At 35.0% G+C, this 16,447-nt stretch overlaps 3 protein-coding genes and 1 pseudogene across 3 annotated transcripts; 1 reads left to right on the top strand and 3 right to left on the bottom strand.

Moving 5' to 3' along the window:
• Window positions 1-3,041: 3,041 nt before the first annotated feature.
• On the top strand, window positions 3,042-6,123 carry LOC125813226 (tRNA-specific adenosine deaminase TAD3-like). Its single transcript, XM_049492705.1, is given in 3 exon segments — window positions 3,042-3,356; window positions 3,359-4,372; window positions 5,104-6,123. Coding segments are annotated over 2 exon segments (1,197 nt in total). The 5' UTR covers window positions 3,042-3,145; the 3' UTR covers window positions 4,345-4,372; window positions 5,104-6,123.
• Window positions 6,124-6,986: 863 nt separating this feature from the next.
• Window positions 6,987-7,388, bottom strand: LOC125813260 (putative non-specific lipid-transfer protein 14). The gene has a single exon (XM_049492749.1). The coding sequence runs from the start codon at window positions 7,386-7,388 to the stop codon at window positions 7,050-7,052; it is 339 nt and encodes a 112-aa protein (XP_049348706.1). The 3' UTR covers window positions 6,987-7,049.
• A 247-nt stretch (window positions 7,389-7,635) lies between these two features.
• Window positions 7,636-10,235, bottom strand: LOC125813237 (RHOMBOID-like protein 2; annotated as a pseudogene).
• Window positions 10,236-14,499: 4,264 nt separating this feature from the next.
• Window positions 14,500-14,901, bottom strand: LOC125813310 (secreted RxLR effector protein 161-like). Its single transcript, XM_049492803.1, has one exon. The coding sequence runs from the start codon at window positions 14,899-14,901 to the stop codon at window positions 14,500-14,502; it is 402 nt and encodes a 133-aa protein (XP_049348760.1).
• Between the last annotated feature and the right edge of the window lie 1,546 nt (window positions 14,902-16,447).

The following is a 16,447-nucleotide window of genomic DNA, read 5'->3' as shown; positions in this document are numbered from 1 at the left end:
GAACCTTTCTTTCGATTGAGGATGTAAAATTGGACACTACAACAATTGTTTTGGAATCCATTACCACCTTGTTAGTGTAAATTGACAAAAAGGATGCTACCCAGATATGCACAGCCAAGAAGATTTGAGGGAATCTTGAACCAAGCCTTTAGCTTATGCTCAAGGATTGATTATTAAATATATACTCGTAAATCAATCCTATATATATACTAATATTTTTGAACAACTCCGACCCCCTAAGTTTCATGTAGCTCCGCCCCCACCAACTAGAAACAAAGAGTGCCCCGAAGATTAAAAGACCACCTTTTACTTTGTTTACTTAATTATTTCAACACTCAACCAACCAAATTTATATATATATATATATATATATATATATTATTCCTATTTCCCAGTTAGGGTTTTTAGGACTTAGAAGTCAAAGCGCCACTAATACAGTCCTCAGGCGAGGCGACGGCAAGTCTCACTCCTCATCCACTCAGGTGACGACGACAACTCCACGAGTCACAATTTCACTGATTCATCGTGCTCACAAATTAGAAGCTCGAGTCTTCTCACTTCTTATTGACTCTCAGGACTTAGAAGCTCGCAATTTCACTCTCCGCTCACAAGTAAGTCTCAAAAATTTTAAATTCACTTAATTTCAAGATTTCACTGTCAAGGGTGATGTTTGGGTTTGATTTATGAGAAAATGATTGTGAATTTTCACTTAGGTCTTACAAAACTCAGTCGCTCACTGCCTCCATTTCACTCTCAGAATTACAACTCTGCTCACGCGTTCACGATTTCTCAATCTCTGCAATTGTAAGTCTAAATTGCACTTTGATTTCACGATTTCACTGCCACGTTTGGATTTGATTTATGAGAAAACTACAATTGAAAGAGTTGAATTGGCATTACTGTTTTTTTTTTTTTTGAATTGGCATTTAACTTGGCACTTTGGATCATTTGTTTGTACTTTGTAGTCTTCTACTTGCTGCCTTGTGTCTTGTGTGTAACTTCTGATTCTACTTAGCATTTGTAGTTCTTGCTACAATAAACTATTGTTTGAATTGGCATTATAATTTGTTTTAGCTATTGTTCAGTCTCTGTTTAGTTCCTTCAACAGTTCATCGGCCTCTTATAAGAAATTGTTCAATGAATGATTATTTTATATGTTTTTGCAGTCTTTGGTGAAAGTATCATGGCTGAAAATATCATAACTTGTAAGGTTGTTGGTGAAAGTGGAGCTTCTAATTAAAATGCAATAGGTCAAACTCAAACTGCTCAGTCCAAAGTAAAGAAAGAAAGGAAAAAAAGATCCCGTGCATGGGATCATTTTACTTGTAAAGCTAATTCTGATGAAAATGATAAGGGTGTTTGTAACTATTGTAAGCAAGAGTAGTTTGCTGACACAAAAGAACATGGTACGACGGCAATGATTGGTCATATACCTAAATGCAAGAAGATGCCTTATAATATTGATATTAAACAATCAAAATTAGCATTTCAACCAGTGATATGGGGTAACAAGGGTGATCTAGTTGTTGTTCCATGGAAATTTGAGCAGGAAGAGTGTAGGAAGGCTTTGTGTCGTATGGTAATTCTTGATGAACTTCCTTTCAGATTTGTTGAAAAAGATGGTTTTAAACAATTTATGGAAGTAGCACAACCTTGTTTCCTCATTCCTTCTTGTACCACTGTGACTCATGATTGTTTTGATCTTTTTGATGAAGAAAAACATAAAATGATGGCTGTTTTCAAGGAAACACAACAAAAGGTGTCTTCAACCACTGATACTTGGACTTCCATACAAAGAATCAATTATATGGTCATTATTGCTCATTGGATTGATAAAAAATGGACTTTGCATAAAAGAATTATCAACTTTTTTCCAATCTCTAGTCATAGAGGTGAAGATCTTGCAAAGTCTATTAGTAAGTGTTTACATGAGTGGGAATTGCATCGGATTTTCACTGTTATAGTTGATAATGCTAGTTCAAATAGTGTGGCAATAACTGAGTTGTCTAAGCAATTAACTAAGTGGGGGACCAACCTAATGGGTGGTAGTCCAAGTGAGTCTCTTCCCAAGCTCGTAGAATATACAAAACTTTGAAGCAGCTGATTCTGTAACATAAAATTCAATTCGCTAGAATTTATCCTCTCATTCAGTAGTTAAAACTGGTAGCAACCTAATAAAGTATCAACTAATTAGGAAAATGTATTGAAAGAAAAAGTATTTATGTTGAAAGCTCCACAAACAAATGTATTATCAATACTGATGGTTCAAAGTAGACGAACCCTTGTAACATTTTGATTCGTAACTGTTATTTCTCATTCAGTTGAATAAAGTGCTTATTGTTAACTTACTTGTTCTTCCATAGGAAGAGTGTTGGCCTGAGTAAAAGAGGAAAGAGGGACAGATTTTCTTAGGTGCAGATAGAACATAGAAGAAAGCCTCAGTTTTTCCAGAACAGTTTAATATGAACATTTTTAATCACAATTTATGTGTCTCAGTTATTCTTCCTTAAGAATAATGTTGGCCTGAGTAAATAATTGGCAAGTGGTGATTTTGTGGAACTCTCTTTTTTTGAATTCTAGAAGAATCATATCTAATTGTACTCGTACTTTAATTTGACGGTTTTACTTACTAGCTTGAGATCATTGTCCTAAATTCAGAACCCATAAGTCCCAAATCCTGGCTCCGCCTCTTTTATGGATAGATCACTCACTGAGATCTTTTGTTCTGTTATGAAATTATTAGGAGATTAACTAGAGAACAATTTAGCTTTTCTGGGCTATTAGATTCTGTTTTATTCTTATTTGGGTGCTCATTTTCTTTGTAACTTTATTTGAAAGCTTTTAGTATAATGACTGGTAATATCTAAATTGTTTAGAACTAAAATGACGATGGAGCAAGATAGTTGCACAAGAGATACATGTGATGCTGCAATGCAACAAAAGTTGTTAATTCTAAGCAAACAATTAATACTTGCTTTGTCCCGTATTATGTGAAGGTGTTACTGTTTGGGAGTCAAATAATCTTTCTTCTTTGCAGAAAAAGAAGAAGCATAAATAGGCACTGAAAGCCAGACCCGTGTTTGTGATTAGAGCCACGGGTGGCTGTATCACAGTAAACTGAGCAAAGGCAACTGAGACTGAGAGGATGGAGAATACAACGAGTGTATTGCCACTAGTCTGCAAAATCATTCACATACCTGAAAAGTCATCCTTTCTTCCTCATCTCCAACCCACAGTTAACGTGCTTGCTTCTGTCATTGAACCCAAAGATGCCAATACTCTAGTCAGGAAGTTAAATAAGATTGCACCACTGGAAAATTTGCAACATGTGAAGCGTGTGCAGAAGAAAAGCATTGATGGGGGGAACCTCAATTATCTCTGCTTTTATGTATGACTGTTGGAAATGATGGTGGAGATGATTGCATGCCATACGAGATTCTTGAACTTGTCAAATCATACCAGTTGAGTACTTTCATCACAAAAGTTTGCAAATATGCTGCAACATCAAAAGAAGAATGGGACGAACAGTGCAAGCTCTGGCCTACTTCGTATCATCCGCCAACCTACAACATCAGTGGCATAACTGGATTTAGTGAAGAGGAGTCGCAATCAGTTGTCGGTTTCATGAGACACACCATTAATTTGGCAACATCTTCTATTGGTCAGGTGGTCAATGCTGCTGTTATTGTAGATCCTTCAACTAAGCAGGTCATTGCAAGTGCTTGTGACCAGGTAATATCCTCGGCCAGTCTTGCAAATGGGGTCAGCAAGGAAGGTAGCTGCTCGAACTATCTAGAAAACCTCAAAGCCTCTAATTTGGAAAACCAGCAAATGTCACTTTTGGATGGTTCAATTAGTGAATTCAAACCTATAACTGACAATGTTGCTTGTGTACATCCTTGGCAATGGGCACTGCAAAACTCTAGTTGCTGGCATCCTTTGCGGCATGCGGCTATTGTTGCCATTGAAAATTCTGCTGCCAGGGATCTACAACTTTTTCCTGATCACAAAGCTCTATCTCCTTTGAAAAGACAGAAGATCGAGGAGTCTGGCTTCCAAAGCAATGGCCATAGTTATCAATCGCTCAGACCTTATCTATGTACTGGATATGACATTTATCTGGCCTGGGAGCCATGTGCAATGTGCGCAATGGCGCTTGTACATCAAAGAGTTAGACGGATATTTTTTTCTTCCCCAAATTCCAGTGTTGGTGCACTAGGAAGTGTTCACAGATTGCAAGGGGAGCGGAGCTTAAATCACCATTATGCTGTTTTCAGGGTCGTGCTGCCTGAGGAGGTGTTCAGGAATAAAGTTGTAGATGGAAAGACTTCTGGAAGTGGTTGAAACAAACACTAATCAGCTTTTTGGGGAGGTTAGGTCTTATGACACTTTAACTAAGTCAGAAAAATGTTAATGTGCATAATTATCCATGACATGTACACTCGGTCTCCCTTCTTATGTATATGCAAGTAAGGGTGCTACTGTGTCGGTGCAATGATCTGTTCCCTTGTGGTGAAAAAAAGGTTCTTTGACTACAATTTTCTCAAGCTATTTTTAAAATATGTAAAATTTTATTTTGAAGATTCCATACATGAATTCATAATCAAAATCAATTGTTTGATCCTCGTACTCCGAACCCCTTCACATAACTTGGGACAAAGGGAGTAACAAATAGTAATTCATATTTATGTGGTTATCATATTACAAATACAATTCATATTTTACCTTGGGAATTTATATTTGAAGAACTGCTGAAGGTAGATGTGAATATTTACATGGAGAATAGCAAAGGAAAAATGGAGTCATGATTATGAAATGTATTACTTGTTGGTATCTTCCAGCTTCTTTTTCTTCATTCTGTTATTTGTTTTTAGCTTTTCCATCTTCAGAAGAAGGATTTGGTAGTATTGTGATGCACTCACTAAATCTGTGAAATGGATGAATCACCTCATACTACCTCCTTTGGGGCATTTGGCTTGAAAAATGATAACTTTGTATATTTTAGTTGCAATGTTCCTGGAACGAGATCATAATAATTATAAGAATCTTATTGTTTCCATATTATTTATTCTTTAACATCGCTTCATTTCTTTTCTCTTGTAGTCTTTAAAAATTAAAGATAAATGACAAGTGACATGTTACCAACGATTCAACAAACCAAGAATGGTTCTTATATGTGGATTATCCGGAGGGGAAAATTACTGTCAGCATCAACCAGAAGATTGAAGTCACAAAAGAGAAGAAACTGTTCCAATGAATCAAAATTTGGTTCACCAATACTTATCCATGTTTAGCAAGATATGCCGAGCTGAGTACGATATCCCACAACATTTCCAGATGGGAGTTTGAATCGAATACATATGGAATTTTTTAATATCAAGATTTGAGAATAGATTTGGGTAGTGCATTTGATTAAAAGTTATGTAACCATTAAATTACTCTGAAGATTTTTTCATCTGAAGTTTTCTGATGGTTCCGAAGTGGGTGATTTTAACATTCATATGAATATTTCACCTGTGCAACAATATGAAGGCCAGATTTGCTGGTAGAAAACCAGTTTCAGAGAGCCAAGAAAAGAAGATTGTGGAAGGACAATAACATTGTCAAGCACATCTTGGTAACTTTCTTCTTTTACTGGATTTTTAAATGGATATTGTTTGAACTAGCTGTGGAAACAACATCTTGCAGAAATGCAGGGTCTGGCCCTTGTGGTATGTACAATAGACCCTTGTGGTCTGACCCTTCTCTGGACCCTGCACATAGCAAGAGCTTAGTGCACCGGGCTGCCCTTTTTTAGGTCACATAGCGCACCTAGGCAAAGAGTGCAGTTTGAGAAAATTGGTTCGACAAAGTATGTTGATGGACTTGTGGATGCAGACACAAATTCAGAGAATAGTTGGAGATCGCTTGGTAACTTCAGGAACAAAGCAAAACCAGGATCAGGTCAATCAGACCGAGTAGGGAGACCTGATCATCGCAGTACTGTCCATTCCAGCTCTCCCTTTGGCCAGAGACAATAGAGAAATGCTTCCTTTAGGCTTGCTGTACAAATTCTAGTAGTAAAAATCAACCTTGGTCTCAATGTGACCTACGGTAAGTACTTGCCAAGTTGATCAAGACTTGTGTTTGTAAAGTGAAAATAACAGGTTGCAATTATCTTGTTTGATGGTCGTTTAAGTTGTTAAATTTTGCCTGTGGCAATGTTTGATAAAATGTAGCAATCATATATTTCCAGAAAGTTCTCATCCCACATACTTTAATTTGGGCCCCATGGATGAAGAAAATGCTCAAAATAATATTCGTTCCATGCTTTGGATGGCACCTCCTTTCTAACCAAACGGCCCCACAACATGAAGCTTTTTACTTTTCTCTAATGTTACTTGTGGATTTACCCAAGTTGGTGATATGCTGACTAAGAAAATAGAAAGCAAGAAGTAGGCAAAAGGTTGAACTAGTTGTTGGTGCCTTTTTACTTTCTCTCTTAGTTAAGACACTTATTCTCAACTAGTATTAGTTTTGTCATTTTTCCTTCCTTTGTTTTTTAGTTTCAAGTAAGATTTTCTCCTTTTAGTTTCTGCGGAAACTTTTACTATCATGCAATGCAAATTCTGTTGTGAGTCAATGTGGAGCAATCGTTAAGTATTATTCACGTCATACTATAGACATCAAAGGAAGTAAAGACCAAGTCTTTGTTTAGTTTCCCTTTGGACAACCCATATGTAAATAGCAAATTACAAACTGTTCTTGTAAGGTTGCTCTTCTTGATTAGAGTGACGATAAGTGTTTCTTCTTCAGCATTCACTTTCCCGACACCAATTTGTCACGAGACACTGCAAATAGAAAAGAAAAAGATTGATCAGACGTTGTACTGAAACTATATACCACCAAAGGCAAAGGTTGTGGTGAATGGTAGGATTCTTACGACCCTTAACCAGATGTCTCATGTAAAAAGTTCCTTGTAGAATACACTTTAAACCCCCTTATTGGTCCTAAAAAGAGAAAAAAGGAACTGCGAAGTATTTGGTGATAAGAAACTCATTGTAGTCTTACTATTCACAATCAGTGTTAGGGTCAATGGTGAAACCAAGAGAAACACCACAGAAACCAGGCAGAGTGGCAATGGCAGTAGCATTTGGGTTGTAAGTAGTAATAAGCTCCATCATGCATCTACAGACAGACTGGCGAGTCTGAACACCAGTGGAGCTAGCTACAGTGCTTAGGGTTGCCATAGCAACGCAACATGGTGCACCTGGAATCGGATCTGGTGTGCCATAGTTCACGAAACTGGCACATGCTGATACCAGTGCTGTCACTGTGCTGCATTCATCATCAGCTCCAGCTTCGTGAATTATTAGGGCAACCACCACCATCCAAAATACAGATTTCATCTCAGCAGAGTTGTACTTTCATCTCTTCTACTGGTGTTCAAATAAATATTAGGGTCCAATTCATGCAGGTTGCATGACACAGTTGTCAGGTCCATCATGCATCCAACACTGGACTCTTATGTGAAGTTGATTTTAAGTCCTGTGCCTTAATTAGTATTTATTTTGTCTTTGTTCCGCTCATTCCCCTTTTTTCATCTCAGCAACAAACATAACAAAAAGAAGGCAAATATGTTGAAAAGCCAAGGCAAAATCACCAACAGGAATTATCTACTAAGAATCATTTGTTTCGTAAGGGGAAAACAGTAAATGAATAAACACAAACTAAATCTAGATATCTAGTGGTAAAAACTAAAAAGAAGAAAACATGCTAAAAGAAACAAATGATTTAAGTACTGCTTTACAGGCCAAACTGTGCAAGCATCTCTAGTTAATTCCATCACACTTCCATCTAGAGGTTGGAACACAGCTGAGGTAGTGACACCAATGGCAGTGATCATATCCATTAACCCCTCGGAATAGCAACACCAGTCCAATGGTAAACCTGCAATTTTAAGCACAAATGGATAATCTGGTCAGGGTGCATTGCGATTTTCTTTCAGATGAAAAAATAAAAATGACAAATACATATATATACTTAATTATGTATAAACTCATACTATTACTTTTAGAGCCAAAGTTGTGTCTTATACTAACCCTGCTACAAGCAGAACAAGAGAAACAAGCCCCAGCCCGTATTGGTAAGCCTTGTATTTAGAGTTCACACGAACACCAGCTGGAAGATTCCGACGTTGCATCCACCCTAGTTGAGGGCGTGGAAGCAGAACAAAGCCAAGGAGAAATCCAGTCAAGAATCCACCAATGTGAGCAAAATTATCCACATGAGGCAAGATTCCAACTGCTAGATTGATGGCAACTATCACCAAAAGCGTCAAGAGTGCACAAACCTATGCCAAATATCAAAATGATGATAAGTATACATATATAGTGCATTGTTCTGACTCCGTCCTATAGTTTCTAACGGTAACACTATCTGAACCTTTCTTTCAATTGAGAATGGAAAATTGGACACTGTAACAATTGTTTTGGAATCCATTGAGTGGCATTATCACCTTGTTAGTGTAAATTGACCAATTCGTAATAAGTTCTGAAAGCATAGCTCCAAGTAGGCCAAAGAGTGCCCCTGAAGCACCAACAGAGATGTTCCTCTGGATAAACAAGGAAGATAGTATGCTCCCACCAATGCCAGACAATAAGTATATAATTCCAATGCGCACTGCAAAACAAAAGATGACTTTTAACTGAGTACATAATTGCATTTCAAGACCCAAACTAGAAAGACCATTACACATAACATACCAAAGCCACATTGCTGTTCAAGACGTATGCCAATAATTACAAGACTCAACATATTCGCAATCAGATGAATAACACCAGCGTGTAACCAGATACACGTGATAAGCCTCCATCCTTGATGTTGATGGACCACTTTCTTCCATTCAAGTCCCCCCAGCCTCTCCAACCTTCAGCAATAACAAAATGCATAATTTACCAAAGACATTTAACCATCCTAATATAGGCCATTATATTGAGGGTAGAAGTACTTATAAACTTTGTATACTTGATATTTCATAAGCCAAAAAAAGAAAAAACAATCACTTCCAAACCAAAACTACCATATGTGTGGACAGTTATTAAACCTTAAATAGATAGACAACATTGATGCCTAGTAAAAGTTTGCCGTATTAAGTTGGGAAGAAGTCTTTGCATGCACCAACTTGAGGCATACAAATAACAGGTCCATATACAAGAGTAGGACAGGCATTCAGATAAGACACTTTCAAGTAGTAACTCCCACCAAGAGACACACAAATTGGAGCAAGGTCCCCACAATAAATCTATTCAAGAACTGTACAAGACTAGAAGTTTCTATCCTCAGTGCCACTTATAGCTTTCTCCGGTGAAGACAAACAGAACTGCAGTTTACAATATGTCAGTAAAATCTCTAAATCTTTTATGTGCAAACCATAGGGATAGGTTGACAGTCACCAAAACAGTTAAACGATGATAATGAATATAGAATCCCATATGTTTATTGTTGACTAGTTTGGGATAAATGTAAAACTGACTTCTATATAACTAATCGTAGCAATCAAACAGACAAACAAAAGTTGAAAAGGATGTAGAGGAAACTGGCGTAAAACAGTAGAAATCTGCTTACTAGTCACCTCAAACAGCAAACGAAAAAAAAAATACAAATCTCACAGCAGCTACTGGAAAGGTTGAACAAGAACACAAAGGTCTAAGAGGTAATCCAAATTAAAAATTATACTATATTTCTTTTACCGCGCTCTCAACCGACACTTTTTGACAATTAAACAAGAAACAGTAACTGAAAAGGAAATCCTATAAGCAAACCAAATACAGCTAGTAATTACATAACAAATTGTATCTCCTATACTTAAAATTTCTTTTAACACAAACAAGCATCAACCATAAAGACTCAACCTTTAACCCAATAAACGACTCAAGAACACATAAATATCCAAAATTACAACATGGGGTATCTAAAAAATTCAAACTTACGTTGAAGAGGAAGGTCCAAACAGAGGATTTTCCCTCAACGGCTGAAAAGAAAACCTTCCAAGAAACCTAGCTACACAACCCTGATCATGTTTGGAACAATTGTTGAAATACATGACAATAACAAACATAACAACATTAGCCACCACAAACAAAGGAATCAACCAAGAAAGCCACGGCGTATCTGTGTCTTCCACAGCATGCGAAGAAGCATGATTGCTTCCCCTGTTTTTTTTCGCCTCTGCTTTCTATATCTCCTCCTCTCATATCTCTCTTATGTAACAATAACAACTCTGTATCTTCTTTTTTTCTTCAATTTCAACTCAAAATTAGAGACTTATAGTTATGTTTTTAAGTAATAAGAGGGGGTTTAATGGGGGGAAGGAACGTGGGAATGTGTGTAGAGAGAGAAACAGGGGAGTTGTTATTTTTGTTTGTGCTGATGATTGATCGTGGGATAATGGGATTAGTGCGTTTTAGTTTTGTGGTTTTTATTAATTACTTGTAATTAATGGGTGGATAATGAGAATTTATAGGATATGAGAGAACAAACTAAACTTTATTCAAGATTTTATGGAACCGGTAAGATATGCTCTTTTTTGCCTCTTCACTACTTCTATTATTGGAAATATTTGTCGGTTATACTATTAGGATAAGTTATTCTTATTTGGGTAAAATAATAATCATAATATAACTTATTTCAAAATAAAATATTTTAAATGACAAAAATATCTTTATGATACTATTTTTTTAATAAACCAAATATTCACTAAAAAATAATATCAGAATAACTAATTTCTTCAAACCTAATGACCCTTCATTATATAAGTCGTTATCAAACTTGAGAGGGACAATTGGTGAAGAAATTCATGAAACATTAGTACTTTTTCATTTTGATTTTGTATAAAGTTTAAGACAGTAAAAGTTACTTTTGACGAAAAATGTTCTTTCATTCTTTGGTCTTCAACTTAAAAAAATTTGTCTAAAGAAATAAATTTTTTTTTAAAAGAGACTAAAGAGAAAAATATAACAAACAAATTGAAATAAAGGGAGTAAAAAAAAGAGCAACTTTCACATATAGCAAACATAAAAATCATATTTGTACGTTATAGCTATAGTTTGCATAATTGCGCTCCATAGCAAACATAAATATGTATATTTCGTTATACATGTACAAAAGAAAGCAGTTGTATAATCTGTTTATGTTTATGTTTCGGTATACATATACAAAAGATCAATTGTATAATATGTGTTTGTATAAAGCGAGAAAGAGAAAAAGACAAAGGAAAACTGGGCAGGGAAAGATCGTATTTGTATAATCATAAGTGTATAGAATAAAAATATATGCATTTGTATTTGTATATACAATTTTCTCTCGCTTTATACAAACAGAAACGCAATGTATACATTTGTGTTTGTATAAAGTGAGGAGGCGAGTGAGAGTAGCGAGCGAGATCTGGGAGAGTGGCGAGCAAGATCTGGGAGAGGGGAGAGAGGGGAGAGAGGGGAATGAAAATATATGTATATATACAATTTTCTCTCATTTTATACAAACACAAATGCATTTTATACATTTGTGTTTGTATAAAAGCGAGAGAGATGAGGGAGACTGCCAGCGAGAACGAGAGTGGCGAGCGAGATTCACCAGGAGCAACAGTTTGTTATGGGGTACAATTAAATCAAACTATGTTTATAGCATTTAATTTGAATTAATAGTTTGCTATTATATATAATTTTCCAAAAAAATCTGATGCATGAACAACTTCTTTTTTTTTAGCAAAGATGGCCAAACAGACCATAATATATATAAGAGAATAAAGTGAGTAAAGGCCAAAGCCCACAAATACGAAGAAGCAAAATTTAAGGCATAAAAAAAAAGTATAACTTACATGATCCCTACTCTTTTTCTAATTACAATAATCCCTTAAAATTTGTACCTTCCGGATACATAAGTCACAATTCAGATACATTAAATCACCATCCGGATACATTTATTCTAATACAAGAAGAATCTTTCTGTTGCGCTAAAAAGGGAATAAAATCTGAAAATCTAATTAAATCCCATAAATTACTCTTACGTTTCTTCTTACTCTCAAATTCAAAATTTCAAATTGTTCCCCCTGTTCAGTAAGGAACCTTTCAGACTTGATTAAAAAACTTTAGTCGGAATTTTGGGTTAGCAAGGTGAGTTATGAAGGATACAAAAGTGATGGAATTGTTGTTGGACAAATGATTTCCTTTTGAATCTTCAAGTTCATCGAAGATCCTTTCAATTTTGATTCAAGTTGTTTGGATTTGCTATGTATACCCTCTGTTTTTAATTTTTGAATTTGTATTGATATATAAGTCGTAATACATTACTAGTTTGATGTATATGTAATGTGTTTTTAGATCTCAAATTTCTTCTTTCTCAATTTTTGAATCAAACTTGTCGACAAAAGTTATGAAATTGTTGTTGTTCAAAATATTGGCGTTGAACTTATAAACCCGAGCTAATCAAAGGTTATTTCGTTTTTCGCTTGGGGATTGGGGGCTATTTGTTTTCTTGCGTTGCTTGTTTGTCACCATTTTTGCCATTTATTGTTGTTCTGAACTCCTGATTGTTGCTAGTTTTGCCATTGATTGTTGTTCTGAAAAATATGATGTTGATAAAGGTGGGCATTTTGCTAAATATATGACAAAGGACATTATGGTATTGATATATAAGTCATGATACATTACTGATTACAAATTGATACATTACTAGTTTGATGTATATGTAATGTGTTTTTAGATCCCAAAATTCTTCTTTTCATTCTTCCAAACAAATTCTCAATTTTTGAATTAAACTTGTCGACAAAAGTTATGGGATTGTTGTTGGTCAAAATATTGGTTTGTGAATCTCAAATCAGCCATTGCAACTGAATTAGAGATCGATGAGTTGAGGAAAAGATTGGAGATCAGATACATCGTTGAGGTGAATATGTAAGTCATGATACATTAGTGGTAAACAACGCGCGTGTATTGTAATTTTGCATCTATGGATTATGATGTGGTCATTATTTTATATATGGATGTGATTTGTATAAAAATGTATCATCATAATATATTGTATATGATACATGCTATAAATGAATTAACAATTGAGATGGATCAGATAAGTTTTGAATATCGAGCGTGTGTATCACATATTTGTATAAATGTATCATGCTATTATTATGTATATTGTACATATAAAAAGTGTAACAATTGAGATATGTAAATTACTTATTTTGATCAAGAAAAAATGTGAATCATACATTAATATATATTATGACACCTACATATAATTGAATGAAAAGGTTGAAATGTAAGTCTTCCAATTCTAGGCACCTTTACATCCACGTAAAGAAACAAACATATATACATGAGGTTATGATAAGCCTAAACTTTATTAGAAAAAAGATGAGAAAAAGAAGACGATGATGAAGAAAAAAGAAAAGAAAAGAAAATAATATATTTTATTTTTAAAATTGTTGAAGGTATTGATAGATCGGAGAAAAAGAAGGAATTGTGTTGGTGTGACTAAAAGTAGAGAGAAATTTGTGGAGTGAAATAAGGAAGGGATAAACGTTGGTTTTAGGAGTTAGGATTTATGTATCTGGCGTTTGGGGGTTTGGGAGTAAAATAAGGGATTTTGGAAAATTTTAAAACTAGTAGGGAATAATGGAAATTATAGAAAAAAAAGGTGTGTATATAAGTAATTTATCCTAAAAAGAACAGATCCCCAAAATGGCCCAAAACAAAACTTTCTAAAATCAGATTCCATGTCTGTAAGAATTATTATTAAATATTATTTATAGTATTACTTGGGTTATAAGTAAACTTGGGCCTTAAGTAAGAAATAATTAATAATAATTCTTACATTCTCCCACTTGGCCCAATGACCATATAACATTAATATTTCATAAACACTAGTGGCGCATGTAATAAATCTCTTCTATAATGTCCAACATGCATACCACAATATAACAAACTACTAATGCAAGTTATAACAGTTGTACATAAATTTTAAGCTACATACTTCATTCCATATACTACTACATTAGCAACTCATCATATTAGGTTCATAAGCTATAAAACATATAACATTATGGTCCACAATAATGTCTCATAGAGACTTATCTTGTAATATCTCAGAACAATAATGTGTACACCATTATGAGAAACAAGAAATTCATTAATGTATATCAGAAACACATAATTTGAGCTCAGAGTGTAAAAACATCATAAATGCATCAATCATAAGTACAACCAAGACACATTATTTGAACATGTTCTTTAAATGTCTTTGGATGTAAGCCTTTTGTTAACGGAACTGCAATCATGAGATCGGTTCTAATATTCTCAAGTAACACTCTTTGTTTCTGAACTCCTTCCTTGACGGTAGAGTACTTTAATTCCATATGTTTGGCACCTTTGGAGTACTTATCATTCTTGGAAAAGAATACTGTTGCAGTATTATCACAATAAATTTTCAGCGGCTTGGTAATGGTGTCGACAACCCTAAGTCCTAAAATGAAGTTTTGCAGCCATAATGCATGAATTGTGGCTTCATAACATGCCACAAATTTTGCTTCCATTGTGAATGTAGCAATGACAGATTGCTTAGCACTCCTCCACGATATTGCTCCTTCAAGTAACCAAATGTGGACTTTCTAGTGTCAACGCATCCAGCAAAATCTGAATCTGAGTATCCAGTAACTTCTAAGTGATTGAATTTCCTATACATGAGCATGTAATCCTTTGTTCCTTTCAGGTACCTTAAGACTTTCTTTGCAGCTTTCCAGTGATCAATTCCAGGGTTACTTTGATATCTCTCTAGCATTCCGACCGCAAAACTAATATCCGGTTTTGTGCAAGTTTGAACATACATCAAACTTCCAACAATAAAAGAGTAAGGAATTGTTTCCATTTCTTTTCATTCTACATCATTCTTTGGGCATTGCATGAGATTTAATTTGTCCCTTTTTTGAATATGAACTATTCTTGCTGAACAATTGTTCATGTTAAATCTCTTTAGAACTCTTTCGATATAGCCTTTTGAGACAGTACCAATAATCCTTGTGATCTACAACGGAATATATCTATCCCTATCACATGGGATGTCTCACCGATATCTTTCATTTCAAAGTTCATAGAGAGAAAGTCTTTCGTCTCACGCAATATGTCTAAATCATTAGCAGCAAGTAAAATGTCATCAACATATAGGACTAAAAATATAAACTTACTCCCACTGATCTTTTGGTATATACACTGATCATCGATAATCTCCTTAAATCCAAAAGATATTATGGTATCATTAAACTTTATATACCATTGTCGTGAGGCTTGTTTGAGTCCATATATTGACTTCTTTAGTTTACACATCATTTGATCTTTTTATTTAATTTTGAAACCCTCTGGTTGGTCCATATAAACATCCTCCTCGAGATCTCCATTAAGAAAGACGGTTTTCACATCCATTTGATATAACTTTAAATCATAATGAGCTACCAAAGCCAACACAATTCTTAATGAGTCTTTCTTCGAGACCGGTGAAAAGATCTCTTTATAATCAATGCCTCTTTTTTTAGTGTATCCCTTGGCAACAAGTCTGGTTTTATATCGTTCAATATTACCATTAGAATTGCGTTTGGTCTTGAAGACCCATCTACACCCGATTCTTTTAGAACTTTCTAGTAATTGAACAAGATCCCAGACTTTGTTGTATTCCATGGATTTTAACTCTTCATCTATGGCCTGTGAAAATGGACCTTAATTTCTTCCCCTTTCTAAAGATTAATGGATTGAATCTCTCAAGAGATTAATACCACCATCAAATCTAAAAAATTAAGTTGAAACTAATGTCCATGTGTGCTACACTTTGCTTGATCTCTGGAAAGGATCTACTGGACAAGAACTTGAATTAGTTGCAGAGACGGAGCTTAAGTTAAGAGGCTGGGGGTTCTAAATCAATTTTGTTTGGGGGACCATATGTTAATATACATATATTTATTTAATTTTCTAATGCAAATATAGGATCTACAAAAAAACTAGTGGGTTCGTCCGAACCCATGAACCCCACCAAGATCCGCCTCTAGTTAGTCGAGATACCCACTAGAAGCATCAAAGCCCTAATTTGGTATAGAAATACACCAAAAATGCTCTCACCAGGTGTGTTACCCAAATCTTTAAGAAATTCTTCTGACTTTTATACTTACTCTAGACATAACCTGTGTTAATGCATTTTCTTGTTGATATTGGTCTCTCTTACTTTACGTGGTCTGGTGGAACTGTATAGCTAACTACAATCTAATACTTGCCTTCTTAGATGAGGAATGCCCTGCTTATCTAGATTTAATATATTTTTGCCTTCGATTAAAAACGTAGTCACCTGCAAGAACAAAAACTAGGTTAGCGAAAAAATCAGTAAGAGTATTTCCTTCCAGCAGGGAGTGTTGTACTCTTGCTGATATAGT

This window comes from Solanum verrucosum, unplaced genomic scaffold (genome assembly GCF_900185275.1).
Source record: "Solanum verrucosum unplaced genomic scaffold, falcon-dt-bn FXZP01000189.1, whole genome shotgun sequence".
Taxonomy (NCBI): Eukaryota; Viridiplantae; Streptophyta; class Magnoliopsida; order Solanales; family Solanaceae; genus Solanum; species Solanum verrucosum.
The sequence above is the reverse complement of the archived record's forward strand: the minus strand, read 5'-3'. Positions and strand labels throughout refer to the sequence as shown.

Coding starts and splice junctions, on each gene's coding strand:
- LOC125813260 (XM_049492749.1), bottom strand. CDS start 7,388: ATGAAATCTGTATTTTGGATGGTGGTGGTTGCCCTAATAATTCACGAA.
- LOC125813310 (XM_049492803.1), bottom strand. CDS start 14,901: ATGGAAACAATTCCTTACTCTTTTATTGTTGGAAGTTTGATGTATGTT.